This window comes from Alligator mississippiensis, chromosome 11, assembly GCF_030867095.1.
Source record: "Alligator mississippiensis isolate rAllMis1 chromosome 11, rAllMis1, whole genome shotgun sequence".
NCBI lineage: Eukaryota > Metazoa > Chordata > Crocodylia > Alligatoridae > Alligator > Alligator mississippiensis.
Genome location: NC_081834.1, coordinates 42,411,349 through 42,436,160, shown reverse-complemented (window position 1 = coordinate 42,436,160; position 24,812 = coordinate 42,411,349). Strand labels below are relative to the sequence as shown.

Here is a 24,812-nt window from a genome sequence, read left to right as displayed (position 1 = left end):
ATAGGATAGGGAAGAACTAGAGAAGGTGCAGAGAAGGGCAACAATGATGATTAGCTTCCATATAAGGAGAGGTTAAACAGCCTAGACCTATTCAATTTACAAAAAAACACTTGAGGGCAGACATGATAAGGGTCTACAAAACACTAAATGTTGAAGAGACTTTAAAACTAACAAAAGGAAGTTATTTTTCACACTGTGTAATTAAAGGGTGGAACTCATTGCCACCAGCTGCTGTGGATGCTGACAGTTTAGCCAGATTCGACAAGGGATTGAACAGATTCTTGGAGGAAAGGTGTGTTGGTAGCTACTGATCACGGAAGTCAGGGGCACAACCTCTGAATCAGAACTTTCTAGACCTTAAATGCTGGAGAGAGGAACAGTGGGGAAAAACCCTGGTCATACACAGTTCACTTTCCCTTTCAGCATCCACTCTCTACTGCTGTGACACAGGAGACTGGACAAGAGGGACCTAGGATCTGACCCAGTAAGTGGTTGTTCTTATGTTCTCATGTTCTCCCCTCAAAGGACACAAAATAAAATGCCTTTGCCCCTTCAGTTCAGACCTCAAAATATCTCCCGCTTCTCCCTGAAACAATACACTTTTGAAGCCTCTCACTAAGGCCCCTTTTTAAATGCTCCCAGATGGGGATGTGCCCAAAAGACCCAATTCCCCCTACCTGCACCTCATTGCCAAGCAGAGCTAGCAATCCCTTCTGGGTCCTGAAAACCTCTTATCATCCTGTTACAGCATTCAAGCACACTCACCATTGACTCTTCATCACTGTCATCCCCTTCAGAATCACTCACAAGAGAAATGATAGTAACTGCAGTACAGAAAAAGACACATCAGGGTCTGACTTGTGTCAGAGGGAGTAGGCACCCTCTCAATAAGAACAGAGAAACCCTATGGTAAATGCAAGGAGGTTAAGTTAATGTACACAGCTACAAGCTGTATATTCACACTGTTACTTATTTCTTGATGAATTGTCTGTATATGCATACCCTGGTGTCTTCTCTACTATTGCAAAATTGAAAAAGCACAAAATTCCATCTCTACATTTCAAGTGGAAAAAAACTATCTTAACCCAACAAATACGTTGTCCAGCCAAAATTGACAATGAATCAAAGCCTTGTTGTAAGGGGATGGAGCTGGTTAGAAGTTGGCCTGCCCACCTGTTTCTGGGCTGTCTGCCTATCTCTCCTGCCATGCCTTGATAATACATTATTATGGTGTTAATTAGGTGGGAGGCTGCCTATTTTTTTGCACTCCAATGCCAGGGGGTGCTATCTACAGCTCCAAAACCTTCCCTATACTGCAGCCTAAGCCTTGCAGATGGCATCTCAGTTCTTAACATCTCCAGCCCCATAGTGGGCCCCATAACCCTCTAGTCTAGACCACAACTAGATCCCTCTTAATCAGTGGCCTACTCTGCCCTCATTCTGGACTCCCTGCACTTTTGCCCCTCTTGGGTGTGCCCCTTCCCCCCCCCGGGACCTTTAGCCTTGCAGGCCCTGGCCTCACCTCCATGGCCAGCTGGGACCCCAGGCCCTTGGCTCTGGGCATCCATCATGGTGGGTCCCTGACCCTTCTGGTCCTGGCCCCAGCACTGACCAGTTGAGGGGGCCTCGAGTCAGGCTTCTGGGCAGCTAGCCCACATTCTCTTACATGGGTCCTCCTTCTCAGGCCCTACTACAGGGTTACCCACCCAGTTGTGGGAGCTGGGGTTATTAAGGCACCGTGACCCACCTTTCACCGGGGTGGTAACTGGCCTGGCACTTCCTGGGGGCTGTCCCAAGAAACAGCCCCACCAGGCCACCCATCCCTGGTAGGGTACAGTTTTAGGTCATGCCCAGTACCAGGAGCCTCCTCCAGACCCATAGCCCCAGCCTATAAACGTCCAAGCTGTTCCTGATCCTCAGCTCTGCTGGCTGGTGTCTCTCTCACAGCTGCCAGCAGCAAACCCTATATATATCCTGAGTCTCAAAATGGCCACCATACTCGAGCACCCGGCTGCTGCCTGCTCCAGCCCTTAAAGTGGAAGGCACCAACAGTGCCCTGCCACACTTGTAAAGAAATGGGAGTGTGTCAGGTGTGTGTGTGTAGGTGGAGGGACCAGGGAGTTCCTGGATTTAGTGAGTGCTCTGTGTGTGGTGTATATATCTTCCAGCAGGTGAGACTGCAGCAGAAGTACTGCATCCAGTTCTGGGCACCACACTTTAACAAGGACGTGGATAAGCTTGAAAGAGTCCAAAGAAGAGCCACCCAAATGATTATAGTCTTAAAAGGCAAGCCATAGAAGGAAAGGCTGAGGGATCTGGGACTCTTCAGCCTGAGGAAAATAAGGCTGAGAGGGGACCTGGTAACAGTTTACCACTACACTGGGGGATTACACCAAGGGCTCAGTAAGAAACTGTTCACCAGAGCACCCAAGGGGAAAACCAGGAGTAATGTCCACAAACACCTGAAAGATTGATTCAGGCTCAACATTAGGAAAAATTTCTTCATAGTCAGGGTGCCCAAACAGTGGAATAAGCTCCCTTCAGAGGTGGTGTAATCACCTACCCTGGAGGAGACTAGACAGTCACCTTGCTGGGGTCACCTGAGCCCCAGTTATCTTTCCTGCTTGGTGCAGGGGGCTGGACCCAATGATCTTCTGAGGTCCCTTCCAGCCTTACAATCTATGGATATTTATATGAATAGGGCCTGGCACATATGAGAGAGGGCCCTTGCTATCACGGGAGACCACTGTGGCTGAGAACAGAACAGCCTTTAATAGCAAATTGAATATTTATATGAGCTTCAAGTCTGTCTGCCTCATACCTCATTCTTACATTATGAGAATGGGTGAGTAGTAGCACTGCATCCACCTCCTATAGCCTTCCCATTATCAGAGCTGACACAGGGGAGTGTAAGACAAAAAGAAAATACATGTGGAGTTTGTGTCATGGTTAATCAGGACGTTACCTTGCTTTTCTGAAGGGCATACAGGACATATCTGGAATCAAGGTGGGGGGTGTGTGCGTGTGTGTAGGAACGGGGATCTTTGTGTGTCTGGCTCTGTCCTAGTCAACAACAAACAAATAAAAAGACCTCACTGTGGGGGCCACCATTATATCTCTATAGTTAAAATTATCCTGCCAATGGATTATGCTATAGAGTTCACCTAGGGCAGCTATCACGCAGTGTATAAATATGAATGGTGGTCACTTCAATACACTTTATAGGGCATAGGTTCAGCATTATGGACAATCACATTTTGTTCCCTTTTGGAACAAAGTCACACATTATGGAGCATCTGCCCTTTTACAAAATCAGAAGAGACACTGAATTTCCTACCAGATGTACGTGTCACTGAGTCCGCATCTAGTTCAGGAATCCCCTTGTAGTTCCATTGCTACAGAACCACCAGCTGAAACCCTTGCTAGACTCTGACAATCTCTGCCTACCTTCTTGAGGGACGTTATTTTCCAGGGGTTCTGCCAAGTCAACTTGCTTCACTGCACCAACACTGTTAGCCATCCAGCCAGATCCATTTCCTGTTGAGGAACTGGTCCCTGGTTGTTCCAGGATATTCTGGTTGCGCTTTCTGGCCCATTTATCCCATTTGCCATCATCTGCTTTAGTCCTGATAAACTTTGCAGGGGACGGTGAGATTTCTGTGTCTTGGCCTCCTCTTCTCTTTGCGATGGAAGGTGAGAAATGGATCTGAACAATGAAAGAGGATCCTTAGCAGCTCATAGCATTCTTCCTGAGAACAATCCCTGCATGTCTGTCCCTAGCCCTGGAGACAAGGGTAGGAGCACAGTGAACTGGTGTTGCTCCATTGGCCTCTACCAAGTAGAGAATGATGCAGTATGGAATCATACCCTCTGCATGGTCAGGGCTTGTCTTCATGGGCAACTTACAGCAGCATGAATGTAGTTGCACCAGAGTAAAAGATTTGAAGATGCGTGTAAGAGGCAAATTGTTCTGGAGATCATATTGTTGCTCAGATCAGGATTATTTCTATATGGGACCTGGCTGTGGTGTTTGTGTGGATACGTCTGTATTTTGGCAGTCATACAGATAGCTTCCTATGCTTCTTTGTGCCATGCCCTGATGGGCCACCCTGTTTAGCTGGGTGACCTCTGTTGCTCTGGGACAACGGTGACTGGATGCAATCTGCCTGTTTGAATCCCTATGTACAGCCAGGTTCTGCCTCTTGGTGCTCATTTTTAATGAGTCAACCTACCTATCAAGCATAATTAAATAGTTTATGGGTTGCCACTTTGCAGGTTGTGGGAGGTCAACCTAATGGAGAACCGCTCATGAACCTCTACACTGTGCTAATGGTAGCCTATGGCATGTAGGCTGACGGTAGCCTATTGCCCATATGTCCCCATTTCTCAGTGATGTTCCTACATCTGAACTTGATGGTGGGATGAAAGATAGATTGGTTGGGCATGAAGAGTTCTGAGGGCAAGGCTCTGGTACCCTGCCTCCTGCTGAGGGCTCTCACTCACATGAGTAGGCCCACTGGCTTAAGTGCCTACCAGCAAAAAGAGTGGTTTTTTCATGGGGAAGGGATGGGTGCAGGAGAGCAAGGGGACCATGAATTAAAATAATCTGCGTTCAAATAAGACTGAGCCAGTAGAGTGTATAAAAATGGGACCTCCTTTCCAGCAAATGATTCTTGTTGGCATCTGGCCTTGAATTCCTGTGAGAAGTGCCAGGAAAGTTGCATCCCCCCACCCTTGCACATTATTTTGAGATGCCCATGACAGCCCCAGTACAAAAGCAAACCTCACCTTCTTGGAACTCTTTTGGGATCTCGTAGGGGCCACTTCTAGAAAGGACAAAAAAAGACAGAAGTGAGAAATGGATTGAAGGACTGGGAACAACAGCAGCTGTCTTATAACACCCTGCTTTTACATCATTCCTTTCCTACTAGATCTTAACACTCTTTCAAAGAGGAGTCAGATGGAGAAACTGGTCACAGAACAGGGAAAAGACACATCCATGGTCACTCAACCAGCTCCTGCTGGGACTGCATGAGACATAGGGGAGCATGGGGCCTCCAGTCTCCCAGTTCCAGGGAAGTTCTGGGAGAGCAGAGCCTGGAAAGAAGTCACTCACCACCTGCCTCACCACCTGCCTCACCTGACCACCTTCCCTTCCCTCCTTGGAGGGAGGGGGGAGCATAGAGCACTGTGGGATGCGGGCAAACTAAACCCTCCCTATCACACTCCATAGAGCAGGGGTGAGCAATTATTTGGGCTGGAGGGCCACTTAAGGAGGTTTGGTGAGCCCACCGGTTCCAGAGACAAGGATGCGTGTGGAGCAGATCACGGCTCTACCCCGGACCCTGGCCCTGCACTGTCTCTGCCCCAAGATCCTTGCCCTGGCCCCAATCCCCACCCATGTATCCCTCTCCTGGAAGCTGCTCCCTGTCTACCCATGGCCCCATCCTATCCACCCGGCCAAGCGCACCCTGCCCATGGGGAGCTCAGCCAGTCTTCAAAGAGACTCTGCCTGCCTGCTCTCCTGCTCTGTCCAGTGCCCCTGGCAGTGGGTGTGGGGTGGATGGGCCAGGGTGTCTCAGCAGTGGGGCCAGGTCTACCAGTGGTGATGCTACTGGCTGTGGCAACTGGAGAGAGGAGCAGCTGGGAAGCTGAATCCAGCTGCCACACTGCAGAGTCCAGCTGAATCCAGCTGCACCCACATACCCAAAGGCAGCAGGACCGGCAGCACATACCATGATCCAGGCTACCTCCACACCTAGGCCAGGCAGGGCCAAGGGACCCACTGTGGGGCCAGATAGAACCCCTTGGTGGGTTGCATATGGCCCACAGGCCATATTTTGCCCACTCCTGAACTAGTCCTTGTAGTTAAGGCGGGACCAAGAAACCATGAGAAATGCAGCAGGCACATCAAATGCTGCTTCCTTTTGGAGGGGCCAGCTGCAAACGGGCCTGTGTTTGTGGGCTCCAGTGTGACATGCCTCCTTTCTGACTCAATGACAGGCAGCAGATTGCTCCGAAACCCATCCTGGTCCTAGACGGGAGGGCATTGGCTGATGATTCAAACCATGAGGTAAAAAATAGAGAGGGGGTGGGAAGGGGATGAAGTGGCTTCTAGAATAACAGAACAGGGGTGTTGGTGGGAGAAGGGATGATCAGCCCTCTAGGGTGTCAGGAAAAAAGAGATCCAGCATATTTGGGGGCAGTAAAGAGGCCCCTGAGTTCAGGGCCTCAGGGAAGTCTGAGCTCCCTGGCCCACAAGGGGATGGGAGGGGATACTGTCTTCCTTCTCCTGTGCTGGTATCATCTGCAGAAAGATGATTAAAGTTGAGGTGAGGGTCTGGAGGGAGCAGGAGATGGATGCAACCCCAAGTGCCATGGAGAGCAGATACCAGCTTGTTTTTCACTATTCTTTGGAGTTGCTGGTGCCTCACACTAGGAAGCCCTCTGCCTATTATGAATTCAACCTGGTCTGGTCACCCAAATGATCCTGCATGGAGACAACTGTGTCCCAGATGCCTCCATGGACAGCCATGGCTTCCACCTCAACATTTAGTGAAATAGCTTTTCCCTAAGGCTTTGCTCCTTACCTGGGTTCACAGTTGATTGGGCTGGAGCACTTTCATGTGCCCTACCTGGATCAGCATCTCCTCCAATATCCCCAGTGCCTGATGTAGGGAGCACAGCTGGAGAACGGAGATGGTGTGAGGTGTCCTGAGGGGCAAGCAGTTCTTCTTCATTGCTATCAGCAGGGAGACGGTTGTGCTTTGGAGGAGATTCTGGAGCATGCACACACTCACAGCTGAACATCAAGGTGTCCCCATCTTGTTGTGGAGCAGATGGACCTGCTGAAGGGGGACACAAGAGGGAGAATCAGGAGCTGAGGGTGTCACCTGGTCCACATAACTTATTTAGATAGGGTAGAGCATAGGATGTGTCTGCTTGCCAAAGTGGTGGGGATGTGGAGAGAGGGTTGAGGTAGGGAGGACATGGAGATTCCCACTGGGAAACCCTAGGCACATTGTGCAGTCACCGTCCAGATGATTACACCAGAGGCCAGCCGTCTTTGATGGTATCTCCTAAGCAGTGAGGGACACAAAAGCAACATGAGGAACAAGTCTCTAAAGCTGCAGGCTATGCCACTGGTGCCCAGCATCCCCATGCCCATCACGGTCTCGAAAAGAATTCCCTTCAGCAGGGTCACATCCTGGGTGGTTACACAGGGACCCTACACTCCCCAACCAGCTGTCTCCAGAACTGTGTATTTATTGCAGGGGTGCTGAGCATCTACCCCAGTACTTCCTACTGCATAGCTGCACTCCTTCGTTCTCACTCAGAAACCACCATCGAATTCTCATGGGGCCACTGCTCTGAGACCTCATTGTGCACGTGACCAGGGCTGGTTCTTCCTTTGTGGTAGGGCTGCCCATATGTCACGTACACAAGTATGTTGCATTCTCACAACTCTCTAAATTCCCTTCCAACAGAGCGGGTGGGTATGAATCGAATCACTGTCCTGATTCAATTTTCCAAATCGCTGAATCAGCCAGGCGCATTCCCCACCTCTAGCCCAGCAAAGGCTGCTCCACCCACCCCAGCTCCTGGCTCTTTGGGAAAAAAAGCTTTGGCTCACTGGGTGCTGCCAGGTGGGGGGCACTCCCTGCTGCCCCCCACTTCATGGGGCGCTCTGCACTCCTTCCTGCTCCCCCAGCCCTCCCATGGGTGCCTCATCTGGGCCAGCTCCGGCCCTTTAAGAAAAGTAACCTGAAACCCCCACCGCACTCACCGCTTCTGCCAGAGGGGGGTGATTCCCCACTGCCTCCTGCTGCCCCGCACCACATGGGGGCTCTGCATGAGCCCCCCAAAGCCCCAAGGCTGCTGCAGGAGTAGGGAGTCCCAGGGTTTTTCTCCATTTTTTTTTTCTTAAAGGGCTGGAGCTGGCATGGGTGGGGCACCCATGGGGGTGTTGGGGGAGCGGGGAGGCTAAGGGGGCTCATGCAGAGCCCCCCATGCAGCATGGGGCAGTAGGGGGCAGCAGGGATCACCCCCCACCCAGCAGCACCCAGTGAGCACCAGGGCTTTTCTTTAAAGGACTGTGAGCTGGGGCTGGTGGGGGCAGCCATGGGGGAGGAGGGGGCTGGGGGAGCGGCTAGGGTTTGGGGGGGAGGGAATGGCAGGTGTCCCCCCAAGGTCCCCTCCCCCAGCCCCTCATCCCCCCCCACCCCTAGTACTTACTAGCTTGGAGTCAGCTGCAGCACCCTGCTGCAGCCACTGGGGACTGCCCAAATCATCAAAGCTCTCAATCTTTTCTGAAGATTCAGAGAGCTTTGAATCAATTCAGACCTTTAAATTGGTCCCTTGATTCGATTTGGATTTGGAGATTTGGCCACTGAATTAGGCCGAATCTCCTCTGAATCGAATCACCATCCAAAGCTTTGCACAGCCTTACTCTATGGTATCCTTTTCTGTCACATGATTAGACATTTCCTGATTGGGTAAATGAAACATTTCTTGAATAAGGAAGATAACTAATAAGGAATCACCCACTATACACGTCTGTTCTTCAGCTCATTAACCATTTTCATGGGCATTTCACATTTTTCCAAATGTGCATGGTTAATGAACGCCTACTCCTCAGTGAACAGAACTCAACATTTGCTTTGCAGGAATAATATGTGAATCATTTATTTGGCATTCAGCCTATTCTAGAGGATGCACACTGCAAGCAGCCCAAGTCACACAGCTTGGACAACAGCAAGTGATCACAAGGAAATATAGTATTAAGCCACAAGGAACAATTACACTCATGTAGTCAGAGTTCCTGCAAAGAACAGGCCAGAAATATTTCCCCGAGAGTCTGCAGGATTGATGCTCATCTTCTATTCAATGGATTTGTTCTCTTGCCACCCCACGGTTCAAGCAGAACTTGAATTACTCTGTATTCTAGAAGTTTTCTATCCCCTTGCTATAGGTCCTTGCATGTGCGCAATCACAGGCCATATCTTGGACAGTGTTCTCCACCCCTCTTCCAATATAATATATGTAGCTGAATAATTATGCTACAGCCCCATCTTATAGCAATGGGGTCTACAGACTCACTCTATCCCATCTTGACAATACTCATGGGGTAATGATGGTACCATGTCCACCACTGACACCTCTGAGGCCTATGGGCCCTGTCAAAGGAAGCTGCTTACCATGTTCCCCCATCACATGTTCAACGAGGGCCTTGAGTTTAGCTTTGCACTCAGAGAAGTCTTCAACCTGGACCTTGGTCCCCATTGCCAGGGGTGGCTGATTCTGGAGCTCCTCCAAGGAATTCTTGATGAAGGGGTGCAAGTCCATTACCTCCTGGTCCGATGCATAGTGGTGCATCTTTTCCACGAGCTGCTCAGCAGCCTCCATTCTCATGAACATGGCTCTCAAGTGTTGCATCTTCCCCTTCAGGTCCTGGTGCCCCTCATGGTGCTGCCTCTCTGCCCTCTTCAACAGCTCCTCCCCCTTCTCCTGGATCAGCTTGACCATCTCCTCTACCTTCTTAAGGATCAGCTCCCGAGTTTCCTTCCACACCTGGTTCAGTTGGTTGTTTTTGCCATGGAGGTTGTTGCAGGCACTTTCATAGTGGCTCTTTTTCTGCTTCAGCTCTTCAGACAAGCTGCACAGCTCCTCCTGCCTCCGCAGGATCTCTGCCTTGATATCACAACACTGATCCCTGTGTTTGCTATCCAGGATGGCACAGGTACAGCACTTTGGCTTGCAACAGATGCTGCAGTAGATGCTGTGAAAAAAAGCACAGTTTAGAACACTCATTTGGATTTGGATTCCTCCATGTTGTTGGTGGTCTCAAGACACCCTTCCTATAGCCAATTCATGGAAGAAGCGGGGAGGGGGAATGGACAAAAAAGACCTGATGGGAAAGCCAACATACCAGGCAGTGGGTAACTTGGGATGCTCAACCAGGCTGGGCTTCAACAGACTCTGCATTTAGAGACCTGCTTTGCCTCCCTCCTACTCCTATCCAGTGGGTGCATCTACCCAAGATGCTTTAGTCATGATTATAGATAATTACTGTGCAATAAGCATCACTGTCCACACTAGCAGATGCTTACTGTGCCATGATTTGCTCAGATCATGACTAAATTTGCTACCTGTACAAACAAATAGCAAATTTACTCCCGATTACTTACTGCATAGTCCAGTAGATGGCCAACTGGGAGCAAATGTGCTCCTGGTCAGCCAGGCAGCAGGGGGTAAGAAGTTACTCTCAGCCCTTGGTTGGTGCCTGCAGCTGGGGTGGGCTCTGCCTCTGCAGCCTGGGTGAGGACAGTGCCCCCTGCCCCAGCAGCATGGAGCTTCCAGCCCCCACTTTGATATTGCCATCAGGGACTGGGGGCTAGGAGATCCATATCTCTCAGCCCAAGCTCCATAGTCATGGGGCCCAGACTGAAAGATTCTTAAGGAGTCCATCCATACGTGCATTGTCGTGGAAGCAGATTTGCTGCTCAGGGTATCAGTCTGCTCCTGCCCCCTGCTAGCTCTGCACTGGCCTCCTGCAGCAGCCAAGGGGCATTTTAGGCTTCCCCTGGGTGCTAGCCCAGGGGCTGGCACAGAGTACTGGACCAAGAGACAGGTGTCTCCTGGCAGGGGCTAGGCCATTGCTCCCTCAGCCCGGGAGCTGCCTGCTGCTGGGGTAGGCTGGGAGATAATAATGGCCTACCTTAACCCTGTAATTGTGATTGTGGAGTGGGGGCTGGGAGCTCCCTGCTGCTAGGGCAGAGGAAAATTGTCCCTGCCTGGGCTCCAGTTGCAGGGCCTGCCCCAGCAGTAGGCAGCTCCCAGGGGCAGGGAACAATTTCCTAGCACCTACCAGGAGACAACTGTGTCCTGGTTTGGTGCATCCTGCCAGTCCCTAGGCTAGCACTCAAAGGCAGTCTAGAGCTCCCCCGCCATGAATAGCAGATCTGTTCCTGTGTCCCTACATGTGTAGATGCCTGCCTGGGATGGGTTGGCTCTTGAGAAAATTGCTCTAGAGTTAACCCACCGCAGAGAATTTGCATATGTAGATATGCCCAATGAAAATCCTTTTCCTCCCCTCTACCCCAGGCACATTTTTTACTAGGAAGACATAACATGGCTACTTAAGAGTCATTCATCTTCGCTACAAATGCTTTAAAAATCTGGTGGGCCTCTTTCCTGATTCACTTTTTCCACTCAATGTGCCTTTACTAAAGCAAATAGGCCTCATGACTTAGCTGGTATAAATTCCAGCAGCTGATCAAGGAAGACTAATATATGCCAGCTGATTGTTGGTTTTACTGTGATTTTTCACCAAGCAATGTCTGTGCAGGTGTGACAGGGGGCTGTCCCGAGGCCAGTTCCAATGTTGGCCTGCCCACCTGTCTAGGGCAGTCCACCCACCTAACTCGCCTGCTATGCCTTTGGTATAATTCTAAAATAGTTGTTTATAAGGTGGGAGGCTGCCCATTTTACTGCCCAGTGCCAAGGATGTAATACACGGCTCGGTATTGGCCCTACACAATGTCCCATGCCTTGCAGGTGGCATCACTAAATGGCTCCAGCCCCACAATGGGCCTCACCCTATGCCCGCTGGCTGTTCTGACCCCAGCTGGATCCCTCCTCCTCAGACAGTATAATCTCCGCCCTCATTCTGGGCTGCAAAACTTTCTAAGCCCTTTTCCTTTTCAGTAGTGGCCCCCTCCGGGACCTTTGGCCAGACAGGCCTTAGCCTCCCTTCTAGGCCAGTCGGGACTCTAGGCCTCTAGCCTCTGGCCATCCCTTGCAGTGGGCACTCTGGCCCTTCAACCAGTCTGGTCCTGGCCGTAGCATGGGCCAGTCAAGGTTATTTTGCTTAGGATATTGAGCTGCTCACCCTCTCTCTTTCATACGGGTCCACCTTCTTGGGCCCCTCCAAACACTGTGCCACATAGTTATTCTGGACCCCTCCTGGGTCCGCTATTTCACTCTCACTTGGCTCACTCACTTTCTACTTAAGCCAGCCTGTGCGCAGACCTTCAGGCCCCATATGCACCCTCCTGTACTATGCAGCCTCCTGTTTTCTCACCTGCCCCCTCACTGGGGACACTACACCGCCCCCACACTGGAGTTACTAGGCCTTACATCCCTTGGTCCTCAGGTGCCCAATGACATGCCTGAACCCCTTGTCTGTCCCCTCTACAGGGTAACCCACCAGGTTGTGGGGGCTGAGGCTTTCTGGAGCCCCATCCTTGCCTTTCAGTGGGTAGGCACTGGTGTGGCATTTCCTGGGGACCACCCCACCATAGGCAGTCCCACCACACCATCCAACCCCAGCAGGGTGTGGTTTTAGGTCATTCCCCAGGACCAGGAACCTCCTCCATCCCCACAGTCCCTACCCTGACCACCGGGTGTTCTGGGAGCAGCAGCTCCAGCCAGGAGACGTTTACCCTTTGGCTCCCCAGTTGCAACTACCAGCTCTGCACCTCAGGGCCTGGTCTTATACCCAGGGTGCCATCTTGCAGTCATGTGACTGCCTAATTTGGCTTCCTCATACGTACTGGCTGCTCCACAGCCTGCTCAAACCTCTTAAAGAGGCAGGCACAACCTGTGCTCTGTCCTCGATTTCAGAAGGGCAGACTTTAACAATGTCAGGAGTCTAGTTAGAAAGACCCTCTGCAACCACCAACTGAAGGATTTGGGGGCTCAGGAGCAATGGTGCCTCCTCAAGGGAGCAACCCTCACTGCTCAAAAAGAGGCCATTCCTATGAGACCAAAGTGGGAAAGGAGCCAAGAGATCCTCTTGGCTCAACAGGGATGTTAGAGAACGTTTCAAAAGGAAAATGGACACATATAGGCAATGAAAAAAAGGATCAGCATCCAGAGAAGAGTTCACTCATATAACCAGGGTCTACAGGTATGAAATACAGAAAGCCAAAGCACACGTGGAGATCAAGCTAGCATCCGAAATTAAGGACAACAAAATGTCCTTCTACATGTACATAGCAGGAAAAAAAAAATTGAGCTCCACTGTGAGACCCCTACTGAATATGGAGGGGCAACCCATGAAAAGGTGGAGCTCCTAATTGGTTACTTCACATCAGTATCCCAGAAAGCTAACAGTAGCTGTGCACCCGTCCAGAGGCCCAGGGAATATGGGGAAGTTAACAGACAACATAAAATCAACCCCGACCAAGTGAGGATCCTCTTAGAACAATTGGACATTTTCAAGTCCGCTGGGCCAGATGACCTACATCCAAGAGTCCTAAAAAACTGGCTGAACTCATAGCAGGTCCTCTGGCAAAGTTATTTGAAAAACTGTGGAACTCAGGAGTGGTCCCAGACAACTGGAAGAGGGCCAATGTAGTACCCATCTTTAAGAAAGGGAGGAGGGATGAGCCTGCAAACTATAGTCCGGTCAGTCTGACTTTGGTCCTGGGAAAAACTTTTGAAAAAAATGTTAAGGAGGTCATCAATCACAAACCAGTAACTGACAGGATATTAAGAAACAACCAGCATGGCTTTGTGGAGGCTAGATCGTGCCTAACAAGCCTGGTATCCTTTCACGACCAGCTAACTAACCAGCTGGACATGGGGCATGAGGTAGATCATTTACCTTGACTTCAATAAGGCCTTTGACTCTGTCTCCCATGAAATTCTCTCAGTTAAACTGGAGGGTACTGGCCTGGACCAGCCTATAGTGAGGTGGGTGGATAACTGGCTCAGAGGCCAGTCCCAGAGAGTTGTGACTGATGGGACAGACTCTTCCTGGAGGATTGTCTCCAGTGGTGTCCTACAGGGATTGGTGCTTGGACCCATGCTTTTTAACATATTTATTAATGACTTGAATGAAGGGGTGGAATACTTCATGATTAAGTTTGCCAACGATACCAAGCTGTGGGGAAATGCGGGCACACCAGAGGATAGGGCAAGGATCCAGGATGACCTGTGTGGAGCCACCCACCTCACTGTGCCTGACCACCTACCAAGGTCTAAGTGCCTCCCCAGGGGCACCACACATCTGGCTGACCCCCTTCCTGGAGCAGACCTGCAAGCCTTGGGGTAGTGCTGCCACCACCCAGGGGTCTGGACTGTTTCCAGACCCTGTACCTCCTGGGGTACACAGGCTTTGTAGTCCTTGAGGGTGCTTGACCCACTGTAAGAACTTGGGGTGCTCCCTTTAGCCTGCAACACAAAAAGTAGCCTCCCTTAGCCAGCCGGACCAAGGGAATACAAAGGCAGGCCCCTATCCCTCTCCCAGTCAGTCCACCACGCCTGGTACAGTGGAGACATTTATTGGTTAAAGAGGGAAGGCTTGGGGAAGGGTACAGGATAGAGATGTATCACAAAATAACCTTAGAGCAAACAGTGTGGCTAGGTAGCCTTTGAACCCACATTTGCATTATAGCAAGCTATATATCTAGATAGGTTTTAGGTAGTTTACTCACAAGTATCATCCAGAGGCTGACTGAGCTTTCATCTCAAGGCAGGCACTTCATGCTGTGTCCAGGAGTTTCAAGAGAGATCCCCATCTCTCTGCCTAGTTAGTTAGTCACATGTTCTCCAATATGGCTCTCTCCCCCACTCCTGGGCAGTCTTAGCTTATATAGGCCTTTGACATCACCTTTCCAGGTGTTGTTTGAGGCCAACCAACTAATTCAAAAAGCATCACTGGTCACCTGGTAAAGTGAGCCCTACCCCCATGCCATGAGGTCAGTTCTAACACAATAGAGAGGTGGAGTTCCCCTCCCCCTTCACCCCCCCCCCCCCCAGTTACCTGCAGGGTCTTGCGTCCGCAGGAGCAGGTTCCCCCTCTCTCATCCCAGGTTACAACTCAGGGTTACATGAAAAGGATGGAAGGAGGGCTGCCTGCCCACCACAGTGACCATGGTAACCAAATTGACAGGTAATAAAACAACAGCACAGAAAAACCTGATAACAGAGTTTGGGAAGAGACTAAGATGGCATTCTGCCACAGACCCGTGCTTTTTTACATATTTATTAATTGTACTCAGCACTGGTCTGTACCTACAGGGAGCAGATCAGGAAAGCCAAGGCTGCATCTGAGCTCCATCTGGCTTCACATATCAAGGATAACAAAAAGTCCTTTTTCATATATGTAAGGAGTTGGAAAAAAGGCAAGGGTAACATTGGACCCCTGCTGAACCAAACAGAACAGCTGATAACCGACCCCCAGGAAAATGCCAATCTGCTTAATGGGTACTTCATGTCGGTCTTTCATCAGTCCAATGGGACTGCCCTGCCTAGCAAGACGTGGGACGGCAATCCAGGCTGACTTGGATAAACTTAGTAAGTAGTGGATACAAACCTGATGACATTCAATACAGATAAATATAAGGTACTCCACCTCGGGGAAAAATCCCTGCAGCATGCTAATAGGCTCAGCAGTGCTATGCTTGCTAGCACCACTGCTGAAAGAGACTTGGGGGTCATGATTGACCACAAGATGAACATGAGCCACCAATGCGATTTCACAGCCAGTAAAGCAAATAAAATTCCGAATTGCATCCATAGATGCTTCTTAAGTAAATCTCAGGATGTCATCCTCCCACTGTACTTGGCCTGGGTGAGGCTGCAGCTGGAGTACTGCATCCAATTCTGGACTCTGCAATTCAAGAAGGATGGTCGAGAAGCTTGAGAGAGTCCAGAGGAGAGCCATATGCATGATCAGAGGGCAAGAGAATAGGCCTTATGAAGAGAGGCTGAGAGCCATGGGAATCTTCAGCCTGGAAAAGTTTAGGCTCAGGGGGGACCTGGTGGCTGCTTATAAGTACATAAGGGGTGTTCATCAGGATCTGGGGGAATGTCTATTCACCAGAGCGCCCCAAGGAGAAACAAAGACCAACAGTCATAAACTCCTCCAAGACCATTTATGGCTGGACACAAGAAAAAATATATTTACTGTCAGAGCCCCCAGGACCTGGAATAGACTCCCTCCAGAAGTTGTGCAGGCACCTACTCTGGACTCATTCAAGAAACGATTGGATGCTTATCTCACTGGGATCCTTTGACCCTGGACTTTAAGAAGGTCTTTGACACTGTCTCTCACCCCATTCTCAAAAAAACTAAGTGACTGTGGCATTGAAGCCTACACAGTCAGATGGGTGGCTGATTGGCTGGACGATTGTACACAGAGAGTGCTGGTGGATGATCATTTTTGACACGGAGGGATGTGGGCAGTGGGGTTCCCCAGGGCTCAGTCCTCGGGCCCATACTGTTCAACACCTTTATCAACGACTTGGACGACGGGGTGGAAAGCACGTTGTCCAGGTTCGCTGATGACACCAAGATGTGGGGCAAGGTGGGCATGCCCGAAGGGAGGGACAGCATCCAGCTAGATCTGGACAGGTTACAGGGATGAGCAGATGAGAATAGGATGGAATTCATTGTGGACAAATGCAGGGTACTACATCTAGGGAGAAGGAACCAGCAGCATACCTATAGACTGAGGAACTCCCTTTTCATCAGCACAGAGTCAGAAAGGGATCTTGGAGTCATTGTTGACTCCAGGTTGAACATGAGCTGCCAATTCGGGGAAGCTGTCAGTAAGGCTAACCGCACCTTGTTATGCATCCACAGATGCATCACAAGCAGGTCCAGGGATGTGATCCTCCCCCTCTATGCAACACTGGTCAGGCCGCAGTTGGAGTACTGTGTCCAGTTTTGGGCACTGCACTTCAAGAGAGATGTGGACAGCATTGAGAGGGTCCAGAGGAGGGCCACTCGTATGATCAGGGGGCAGCAGGGCAGGCCCTACGAGGAGAGACTAGAGGGCCTGAACCTATTCAGCCTCCACAAGAGAAGGCTGAGGGGGGATCTGGTGGCCATCTACAAATTCACCAGGGGGATCAGTAGGGAATAGGAGATGCCCTGTTCCCCCCAGCAACACATGGGGTAACTAGGAATAACGGCCACAAGTTGATAGAGAGCAGGTTCAGGCTAGACATCAGGAGGCATTATTTTATGGTTAGGGCGGCTAGGACCTGGAACCAACTTCCAAGAAAAGTGGCGCTCATTCCTACCTTGGGGGTCTTCAAGAGGAGGCTGGATAGACACCTAACTGCAGTCATATGACCCCAGCATCCATTCTTGCCCAAGGCAGGGGATCGGACTTGATGATCTGTTTAGGTCCCTTCCGATCCTAGCTACTATGATACTATGATACTATGACCCTTGCTGACTTCCTGCCCCTGGGGCAGGGGGCTGAACTTGATGATCTTCGAGGTCCTTTCCAGCCCTAACACGTATGAAATCTAATTACTTGGATGAAGAGTTGGAATGCTCTATGATTAAGTTTGCCAACAATACCAAGCTGTGGGGAAATGCGGGCACACCAGAGGATAGGACAAGGATCCAGGATGCCCTTGACAGACTGGATTTATGGGCTGATCAGAATCAGATGAGGTTCAACAGGGAAAAGTGCTGGGTCCTGCATCTGGGTAAGAAGAACCATCACCATAACTATAGGATAGGTTGCAGCCCACCGGATAGCACAGCTTCTGAATGGGACCTGGGGGTCACAATTTACTGGAAGATGAATATGAGCCAACAGTGTGATGAAGTCGCCAGCAGGGCAAACGCTAGAACTTTAGTGTGCATCAGCCAGTGCATTGCCAGCAGATCCAGAGGGGTGCTTCTCCCTCTCTACTCATCATTGGTTAGACCGAGGCTGGAGTACTGTGCCCTGTTTTGGGCACCGCACTTCAGGAAGGATGCGGATAATCTTGAGAGGGTGCAGAGAAGGGCCACCCTCACGATCAGGGGCCTGGAGGATAGGCCATATGAGGAGAGACTCTGGGAACTAGGCTTGTTCAGTCTGAGTAAAAGGAGGCTCAGAGGTGACTTGATAGCTACCTACAAGTATATCAAGGGGGAGCACCAAGATCTGGGGGAGGAACTCTTTAGAATGAGACCCTTGGGAGGATGAGGACCAATGGACACAAACTAACAGAGGGAGGATTTAGACTGGACATAAGAAAGAACTTCTTCTCTGTCAGGGTAACTAGAACCTGGAACACACTCCTGGCAGAGGTGGTACAGTTGCCATCCTTGGAGGTGTTCAAGAGGAGGCTGGATAAGCACCTCATTGAGCTAGTTTGAGCTCAACCTCCTGCCTACGGCAGGGGACCTGATTTGATGATCTTCCAGGTCCCTTTTGGTCCATTGTTTCTATGATTCTATGTTGCAACTATTCCTGCCATATATGACTGGAGAAAAAGTATCCCAGGTTGGGAATGTTACCTTAGAATCTGAGCCTCGTGCACTTCGCAGAACAAGTTATAGCGCTTCTGGGCACCCTCAAGAAACTCCGCGAGAGATCCGGCCTGAAGATCCTTCACATTCCTGGCCTCATGGCTCTCCTTCTTCAGGACCCTCTGATGGAAATTAAAGCACGTGAGACACATAAACATCTCACAGTCTGAGCACCAGAACTCCCCCTCTGTTTTGCAGTTGCCACACCCTAAGTCTATGCCCATGACTATTTTTTGATAGGTTTTCATCTGGGACTGCAGCCTGGCATACAGTACGTTGTCCTGGTCTGGAATCTCACTAGGTTGCAAGATAGGAGCCTGGCAGATGGGGCACTGGCCCATGGGCTTGTTCTCTTCCAGACAGTCAATGCATAAGGTGTGAAGGCAGGAAAGGAGCTTGGGCTCTCTGGATTGATTCCGGCATCCATCACAGAGCAGAAACTGGAACTCTTCCTCCACCACCTTTAGGGAGAAGAAAGGGACAGAGATACCTGGCATTAATCATACTATGATATTATCCCAATGGGAGATGACCATTGGGCAAGGAGAAAGAGGTGTTGCTAGTGCTGCTAGAAGGTCATTTGATGGATACCAAGCAATAGAAACATCTGGAAAGGCCCAATGTAGCAAGCCAAAGCTAGCTTGACTGGGGAGTCCAGTGGCTGAGGGAAACCCTGGTTGTGAGAGTCTGTAGCTAGTCCTTCCCACCACTGCTTGGGAGGTAGAGGCATGTAAAGAGCATGATGGAGCAGACTACTGGCTGGGCACAAGCATGAGGGTGTAGGACACAGGGCATGTCTACACATGCTGATTTAAAGCATTTTAGCCCAATTTAAGGCAGATTAAAAGTGCACATCTACATGTGCAGGCCCTCAATGCACCTTAAAAATGGCATTTTTAGGCTATTCATGCCTAAGTTTGATATGTGCAAAAGCCGGTATTAAATTTAGGCATGAATAGCTAAAGTGCATTAATGCACATGTAGATGTGTTAAGGCACACTAACACTGCACACAGACTGACTTGGAACTAACTTTACTATGAATAGTGAGGAACTATGAGTAAGCACACACGGAGTTAATGCGCTGTAACACATGCATGCGTAAAAGTGAGACTAAATCACCTTAATGAATGTTAAATTTCGGCATGCCTAAATGCATGTGTAGACATGCCCAGAACCCCTGCCATCTACACTTTCCCTCTCCCTCGCCGCTCGCCACAGGCTCACCACATTGTTTCTCCCCCAAGCTTTCCCAAACAAGCTGCCAGTCCCCAGTCTTCATCCCATCCATAGTGCACAGGCCCCTTTCTTTGTCTCTGCACCATACTGCCTCTTTCCTCACAAGGGGCTCTGAGGGGTGAGTCCGAGCTGAAAGCCCTATCGCACCCAGCCTCAGGCCACCTCCCTAAAGAACTTCCACAGATCCCCCCATTACTACCGCATCCAAGAATGTCTCATGGACACTGATTGATTCATCTTTACAGAGCCCCTATCAGGTAGGGAACCATTTGTCCCATTGTTTGCCAGGGGAACAGAGGCCCAGATATACCGAGTGGCTTGCCCAGAGCCATATCGGCTGTCTGTGGCAGTCACCAGAAGTGGGGCCAAGTTCTCCTGCCTCCTCCCCCTGCCCCGCGAGCTCCCAAAGCAGCCCTCCTCTCAACTACAGAGATTTGAAAAGGGACACAAAAAGGGCCCTGGGGCATCATTGAGGCAATTTCCTAGTCTGCGCTGCTATCTGCATGCTGGAGAGTTCACAGGGCTGTTGCCCAGTCACTACCTCCCTGCCACCTGGTTGTCTCTGCCTTCCCTGCTCCCTTCCATACTGGCTTCCCCCACACACTTCCTACAGCCATCTCTGCTGCCCAGGGGGCAGCCCTGCCACATCCCCTACCCCCAGTGTAATGGCACATGCTCTAGCCACAGCACCACCCACAGAAGGAGATGAGGCAGCCAGGTCCTAGGAGCTGTTCAGCCTCATATACCACTTATTTCCCCTCCGTCATTGTTGTACATTTAATCTACCAGCTTGATCCTTAACCCCAAGCAAGAGCCTCTAGCAGAAGGTCCGGTCACTGCGACAAACTTACAGGGGCTGAGGAATCCTGGTCAGCCGGAGGCTCCTGAGACGTGGCATCCATGATCTGCACTCGCAGTTTCCTCTGGGGCACCCAGATGCTTTCTGAGCTTGGTTGCAGCTCAGTTTTCTTTCCTCAAAAATGAAAGTAGCTTTGCTTCCGGGTATCAGGCAGACAGAGAGAAGAATCTGCGCTCCTGCCCTGCCCTCTGGTGATCAACCCCAGCTTTGATGTGTGATGCATCTGGCAGGGGAGGGGAGGATAGTCTGAAATCTTCCAGCCCTCCTGGGCATAAAGCTTGTCATACATTTTTCCTTCTGCCTCCTGGCCTCTCAAGGCACAAGGGAAGCCTGCACCAGCCCTGGATCTCTGTTTATCTTGAACAGCTCATTCAGAGGCTCAATGTGTTGCTCTGATTCTGCTCCAGATCCTGTTGGCAGAAAGTCTTCCTGGTAGAGAAGCAGAACAAGCTCCCCTTGGGGGCTGGTGACAGAGACAGCTCCAAGTGTGGGCAGACTCTACTACATCCTTGGCCAGTTCCCAATTTCCCCAACTGCAATAACCCCCAAGAGATGTTTTTACTAAGGTGGAACAGCAAAACATTTCAGACGTGTCTCTGACAGGGCATGAGGTGAGGGGTCTTGTGTAGGCGGCATAAACTAATGCCCCTTCGTGCAACAGGAAGGATGCAGTAGGGCAGGGCTGGATGCTAGGGGCCAGCTCCCTCCTCTCCAATCTGCTCTCCCAGGAAAGTGTTTCCATGGTCCTGTTTATTTCTGTGGATCCTGGATCCCCTCCTGCTAGCTCTTCTCTGGCCCCAAACTCACCACATTCTGGGTGACTTAAAAGGCAAACATACCCTGCCATGGTCTTGTAGCTGCCAGGAGCTTGGCTGTGAAGACTTGGAAGGGGCCAGGTGTTCAAGCCCATCAGCTAAGTGACTCTAGAGAATTAGGCAAGCCATTCCCCATTTGCCACAGCAGTGATGCAGGGTTCCCCATGAAACAGTCTGAAGTACTGCAAATGTTACCTCTGCCCCTCCCCAGGACTCTGCTTGACAAAGACCCATACAGTTTGCCCATCTGTCTAATGCCGCTGTTAAATTGTTGCCTTAAGCACCAGTCTGGTACACCCATTGAGGGGAAAATGCCAGCCCCTGCCCACTGTGTGCTCACAGGTATAAGGGACAGCAGGGTACAAGTCACGCATAAATGATATACCTGGTACTTTACACCTCACCTGAGGGCCCAAGAGACAGGGAGGCAATAGAGCTGTGCGCGGATGTATCGGAAGAGGGAGCTCTGCTGCCAGGTCACCATGCTTTTAAGGAACATGTCTACCCATTGCACAGTCAATGAGGCATAATCAGGATAGGCTTTATCTTCCTTTGAAGCATCATGTATAGGCAGAGGACAGACCCAGACTGTCTATCAATCCAGTTGGATAAGTCATTCTGTCACCTACTTACTTGCTTTGAAGGGCAACCAGCACTTATAGCACTTTGGCCTCCTTGATGATGTATCTCCATTCTCGTCTATCATGAGATATAACCTCCCAATCTTGTCCTACATCAAGTACCTTCAGGTTTCTTATGTTGTTGTCTGTCTAACATTGACAAGGCCTACCTCAAGGACCTCTTTTCTGTTGAGGTTTATAGATAATCCATCAATGCTGATCTCGTGAAGGAACACCTTGAGAGGCTGGACACCTTCAAGTTAGCCGGCCCTGACAATCTGCACCTCAGGGTACTCAAGGAGCTGGCTAGCATCATAGCTCAGCCCCTGGCACAGATCTTCAATAACTCCTGGTGCTCTGGTGAAGTACCTGACGATTGGAAGGCCAATGTGGTGCCTATCTTCAAGAAAGGGAGGAAAGTGAATCCAGCAAACTACATCAGCCTGACCTCTATCCCAGAGAAGGTCTTAGAAAAGATTATCAAAGAGGCCATTCTTAATGGACGGGCCGACAGCAACATCCTGAGGGATAGCCAGCATGGGTTTGTTGCAGGTAGGTCATGCTTGACCAATCTCATTTCCTTTTATGACCAGGTGACCTATCACCTGGACAAGGGAGAAGAGATTGATGTTGTATATCTTGACTTTAAAAAAGCCTTCAATCTGGTATCCCACGATCATCTCTTGGCAAAACTGGCCAACTGCGGTCTCGGGTCCACCATGATCCTCTGGCTGAAGAACTGGCTCCGTGGTCGGACCCAGAGGGTGGTGGTTGACAGAAGTCAATAGTCATGGTGCCCTGTGACCAGTGGGGTCCCTCAAGACTGTGTTCTTGGACCCACATTGTTCAACATCTTCATTAATGATGTGGACATTGGAGTCAGAAGTGGACTGGCCAAGTTCTCAGATGATACCAAACTCTGGGGTAAAGCATCCACACCTGAGGACAGGAGGGTGATCCAGGTTGACCTCAACAGGCTCAGGAAATGGGCAGATGTGAACCTGATGGTGTTTAACACCAAAAAATGCAAGGTCCTCCACCTTGGGAAGAAAAACCTGCAGCATGCTTATAGGCTCAGCAGTGCTGCGCTGGCTAGCACTATGGATGAAAGGGACTTGGGGGTCATGACTGACCACAAGATGAACATGAGCCTTCAATGTGATGCTGCGGCTAGTAAAGCAAGCAAAACACTGGCTTGCATCCATAGATGCTTCTCAAGCAAATCCCAGGATGTCATCCTCCCGTTGAACTGGGCCTTGGTGAGGCCGCAGCTGGAGTACTGCGTCCAGTTTTGGGTTCCACAATTCAAAAAGGATGTGGAGAAGTTTGAGAGTGCAGAGAAGAGCCACATGCATGATCAGAGGTCAGGAAAACAGACTGTAACAGGGGGCCTACTCAGGGCCGATCTCTGTGGCCCACCCACCTGTTCTTGGGCCAACCGCCCGCATTCTCACCCCCCACGCCTTGATGGTAATTGATTAATTAGTAGATGTTAGTTGAGCGGGAGGCTGCCCATTTACTGCCCCGATGCCAGGGGGCACTATCTGCAGCTCCTTTCCTCCCCTGCACCGCAGCCCAAGCCTCGCAGATGGCATCTAGATGTTCCTCTAATCACCAGCCCCCCCACTGGGCCCCAGAACCCTACTACTGAACCCACCTGGATTCCCCCCTTCAGGCGGACTCTTCTGCCATCATACCGGGCAGCACAGCTCCCTGAGCTGGTTCCCCTTCGGGTGTGGTCCCCCCCACCGAGACCTTCGGCTCATCTAGCCCTGGCCCACCTCCAGGCCAGTCGGGACTCTAGGCCCTCAGCTCTTGGGCATCCCTCAGGGTGGGCCCCTGGCCCTTTGACCCTTCCGGTCCTGGCCCCAGCATGGGACAGTCAGGGGAAACTCAGACAGGTCCTGAGTCAATGGCCCTTTCCTCTCTCCAAGGGTCCACCCTCTGGGCCCTCCAAAACAAGGGGTAACTCACCTGGTTGTGGGGGCTAGGGGTTAAGGTGCCCCAACCCACCTTTCACCAGGGTGGTAACTGGCCTGGCATTTCCTGGGGGCTCCCGCTCCACTGGGAACCCCACCAGGCCACCCACTCCCAGCAGGGTGCAGTTTTAAATCATACCCAGGACCAGGAGACTCCTAGCCATCCCCTACAGCTCCTCCCTTACCTCCAGTTGTAGCTCTGCAGCCCTCTGGCCAGGCGATGTTGTTGCCTGGCCTCTCACAGCAGAACTGCCTGCTTGTATGGGCAGCCCCTGATTCCAAAAATGGCTGCCCTCACCAGGCACCTGGTGGCTGCCAGCTCCAGGCCCTTGAAGTGACAGGCACACACAGTGCCCTGCCACACAGACCTTACGATGACAGGCTGAGAGCTATGGGACTCTTCAGTCTGGAAAAGCACAGGCTCAGGGGCAATCTGGTGGCCACCTATAAGTTTATAAGCAGTGTCCACCAGGATCTGGGGGGATGTTTGTTCACCAGAGCGCCCCAAGGGATAACAAGATCTAATGGTTATAAACTCCTGCAAGACTGTTTCAGACTGGACATAAGGAAAAACTTCTTTACTGTCTGAGCCCCCAAGGTCTGGAACAGCCTGCCATCAGAGGTTCAAGCACCTACTTTGAACGCCTTCAAGAGAAAATTGGAAGTTTATCTTGCTGGGATCCTATGACCCCAGCTGACTTCCTGCCCCTGGGGAAGGGGGCTGGACTTAATGATCTTCCGAGGTCCCTTCCAGCCTTAATGTCTATGAAATCTATGAAATAATTTTGATTTTTCTTGATTATGCTGTTATGTTCCTTTTTCTTTTAAAAACATCTCATGACCATTCAGCAATAGTGAAAAGGGCCTATAGGCGGGAGACAGATCCCTTAGGTTAGGTACAGCATAATAGTACTATTAAACTAGTGGTTCTCAAACTTTTTAGACTCAAGGCATCCCTTGATACATTTAAGGTGACACCCAGAAAATGTCACCTCTTCACATTCACTCTGCTTTTGATTACAGAAAAATACTAG

The 24,812-nt window shown here is 50.6% G+C and overlaps 1 protein-coding gene across 1 annotated transcript in view; it reads right to left on the bottom strand.

Moving 5' to 3' along the window:
* Window positions 1-20,533, bottom strand: part of LOC106737998 (protein PML-like) — a 75,416-nt gene extending 54,883 nt beyond the window's left edge. Inside the window, exons 1-2 of the mRNA XM_059714897.1 lie at window positions 20,357-20,533; window positions 18,256-18,728 (exon numbers count right to left, since the gene is read on the bottom strand). Coding sequence (XP_059570880.1) covers window positions 18,256-18,728; window positions 20,357-20,407 — 524 coding nt within the window. The 5' untranslated portion in view covers window positions 20,408-20,533. The remainder of the gene's footprint in view (window positions 1-18,255; window positions 18,729-20,356) is intronic.
* Between the last annotated feature and the right edge of the window lie 4,279 nt (window positions 20,534-24,812).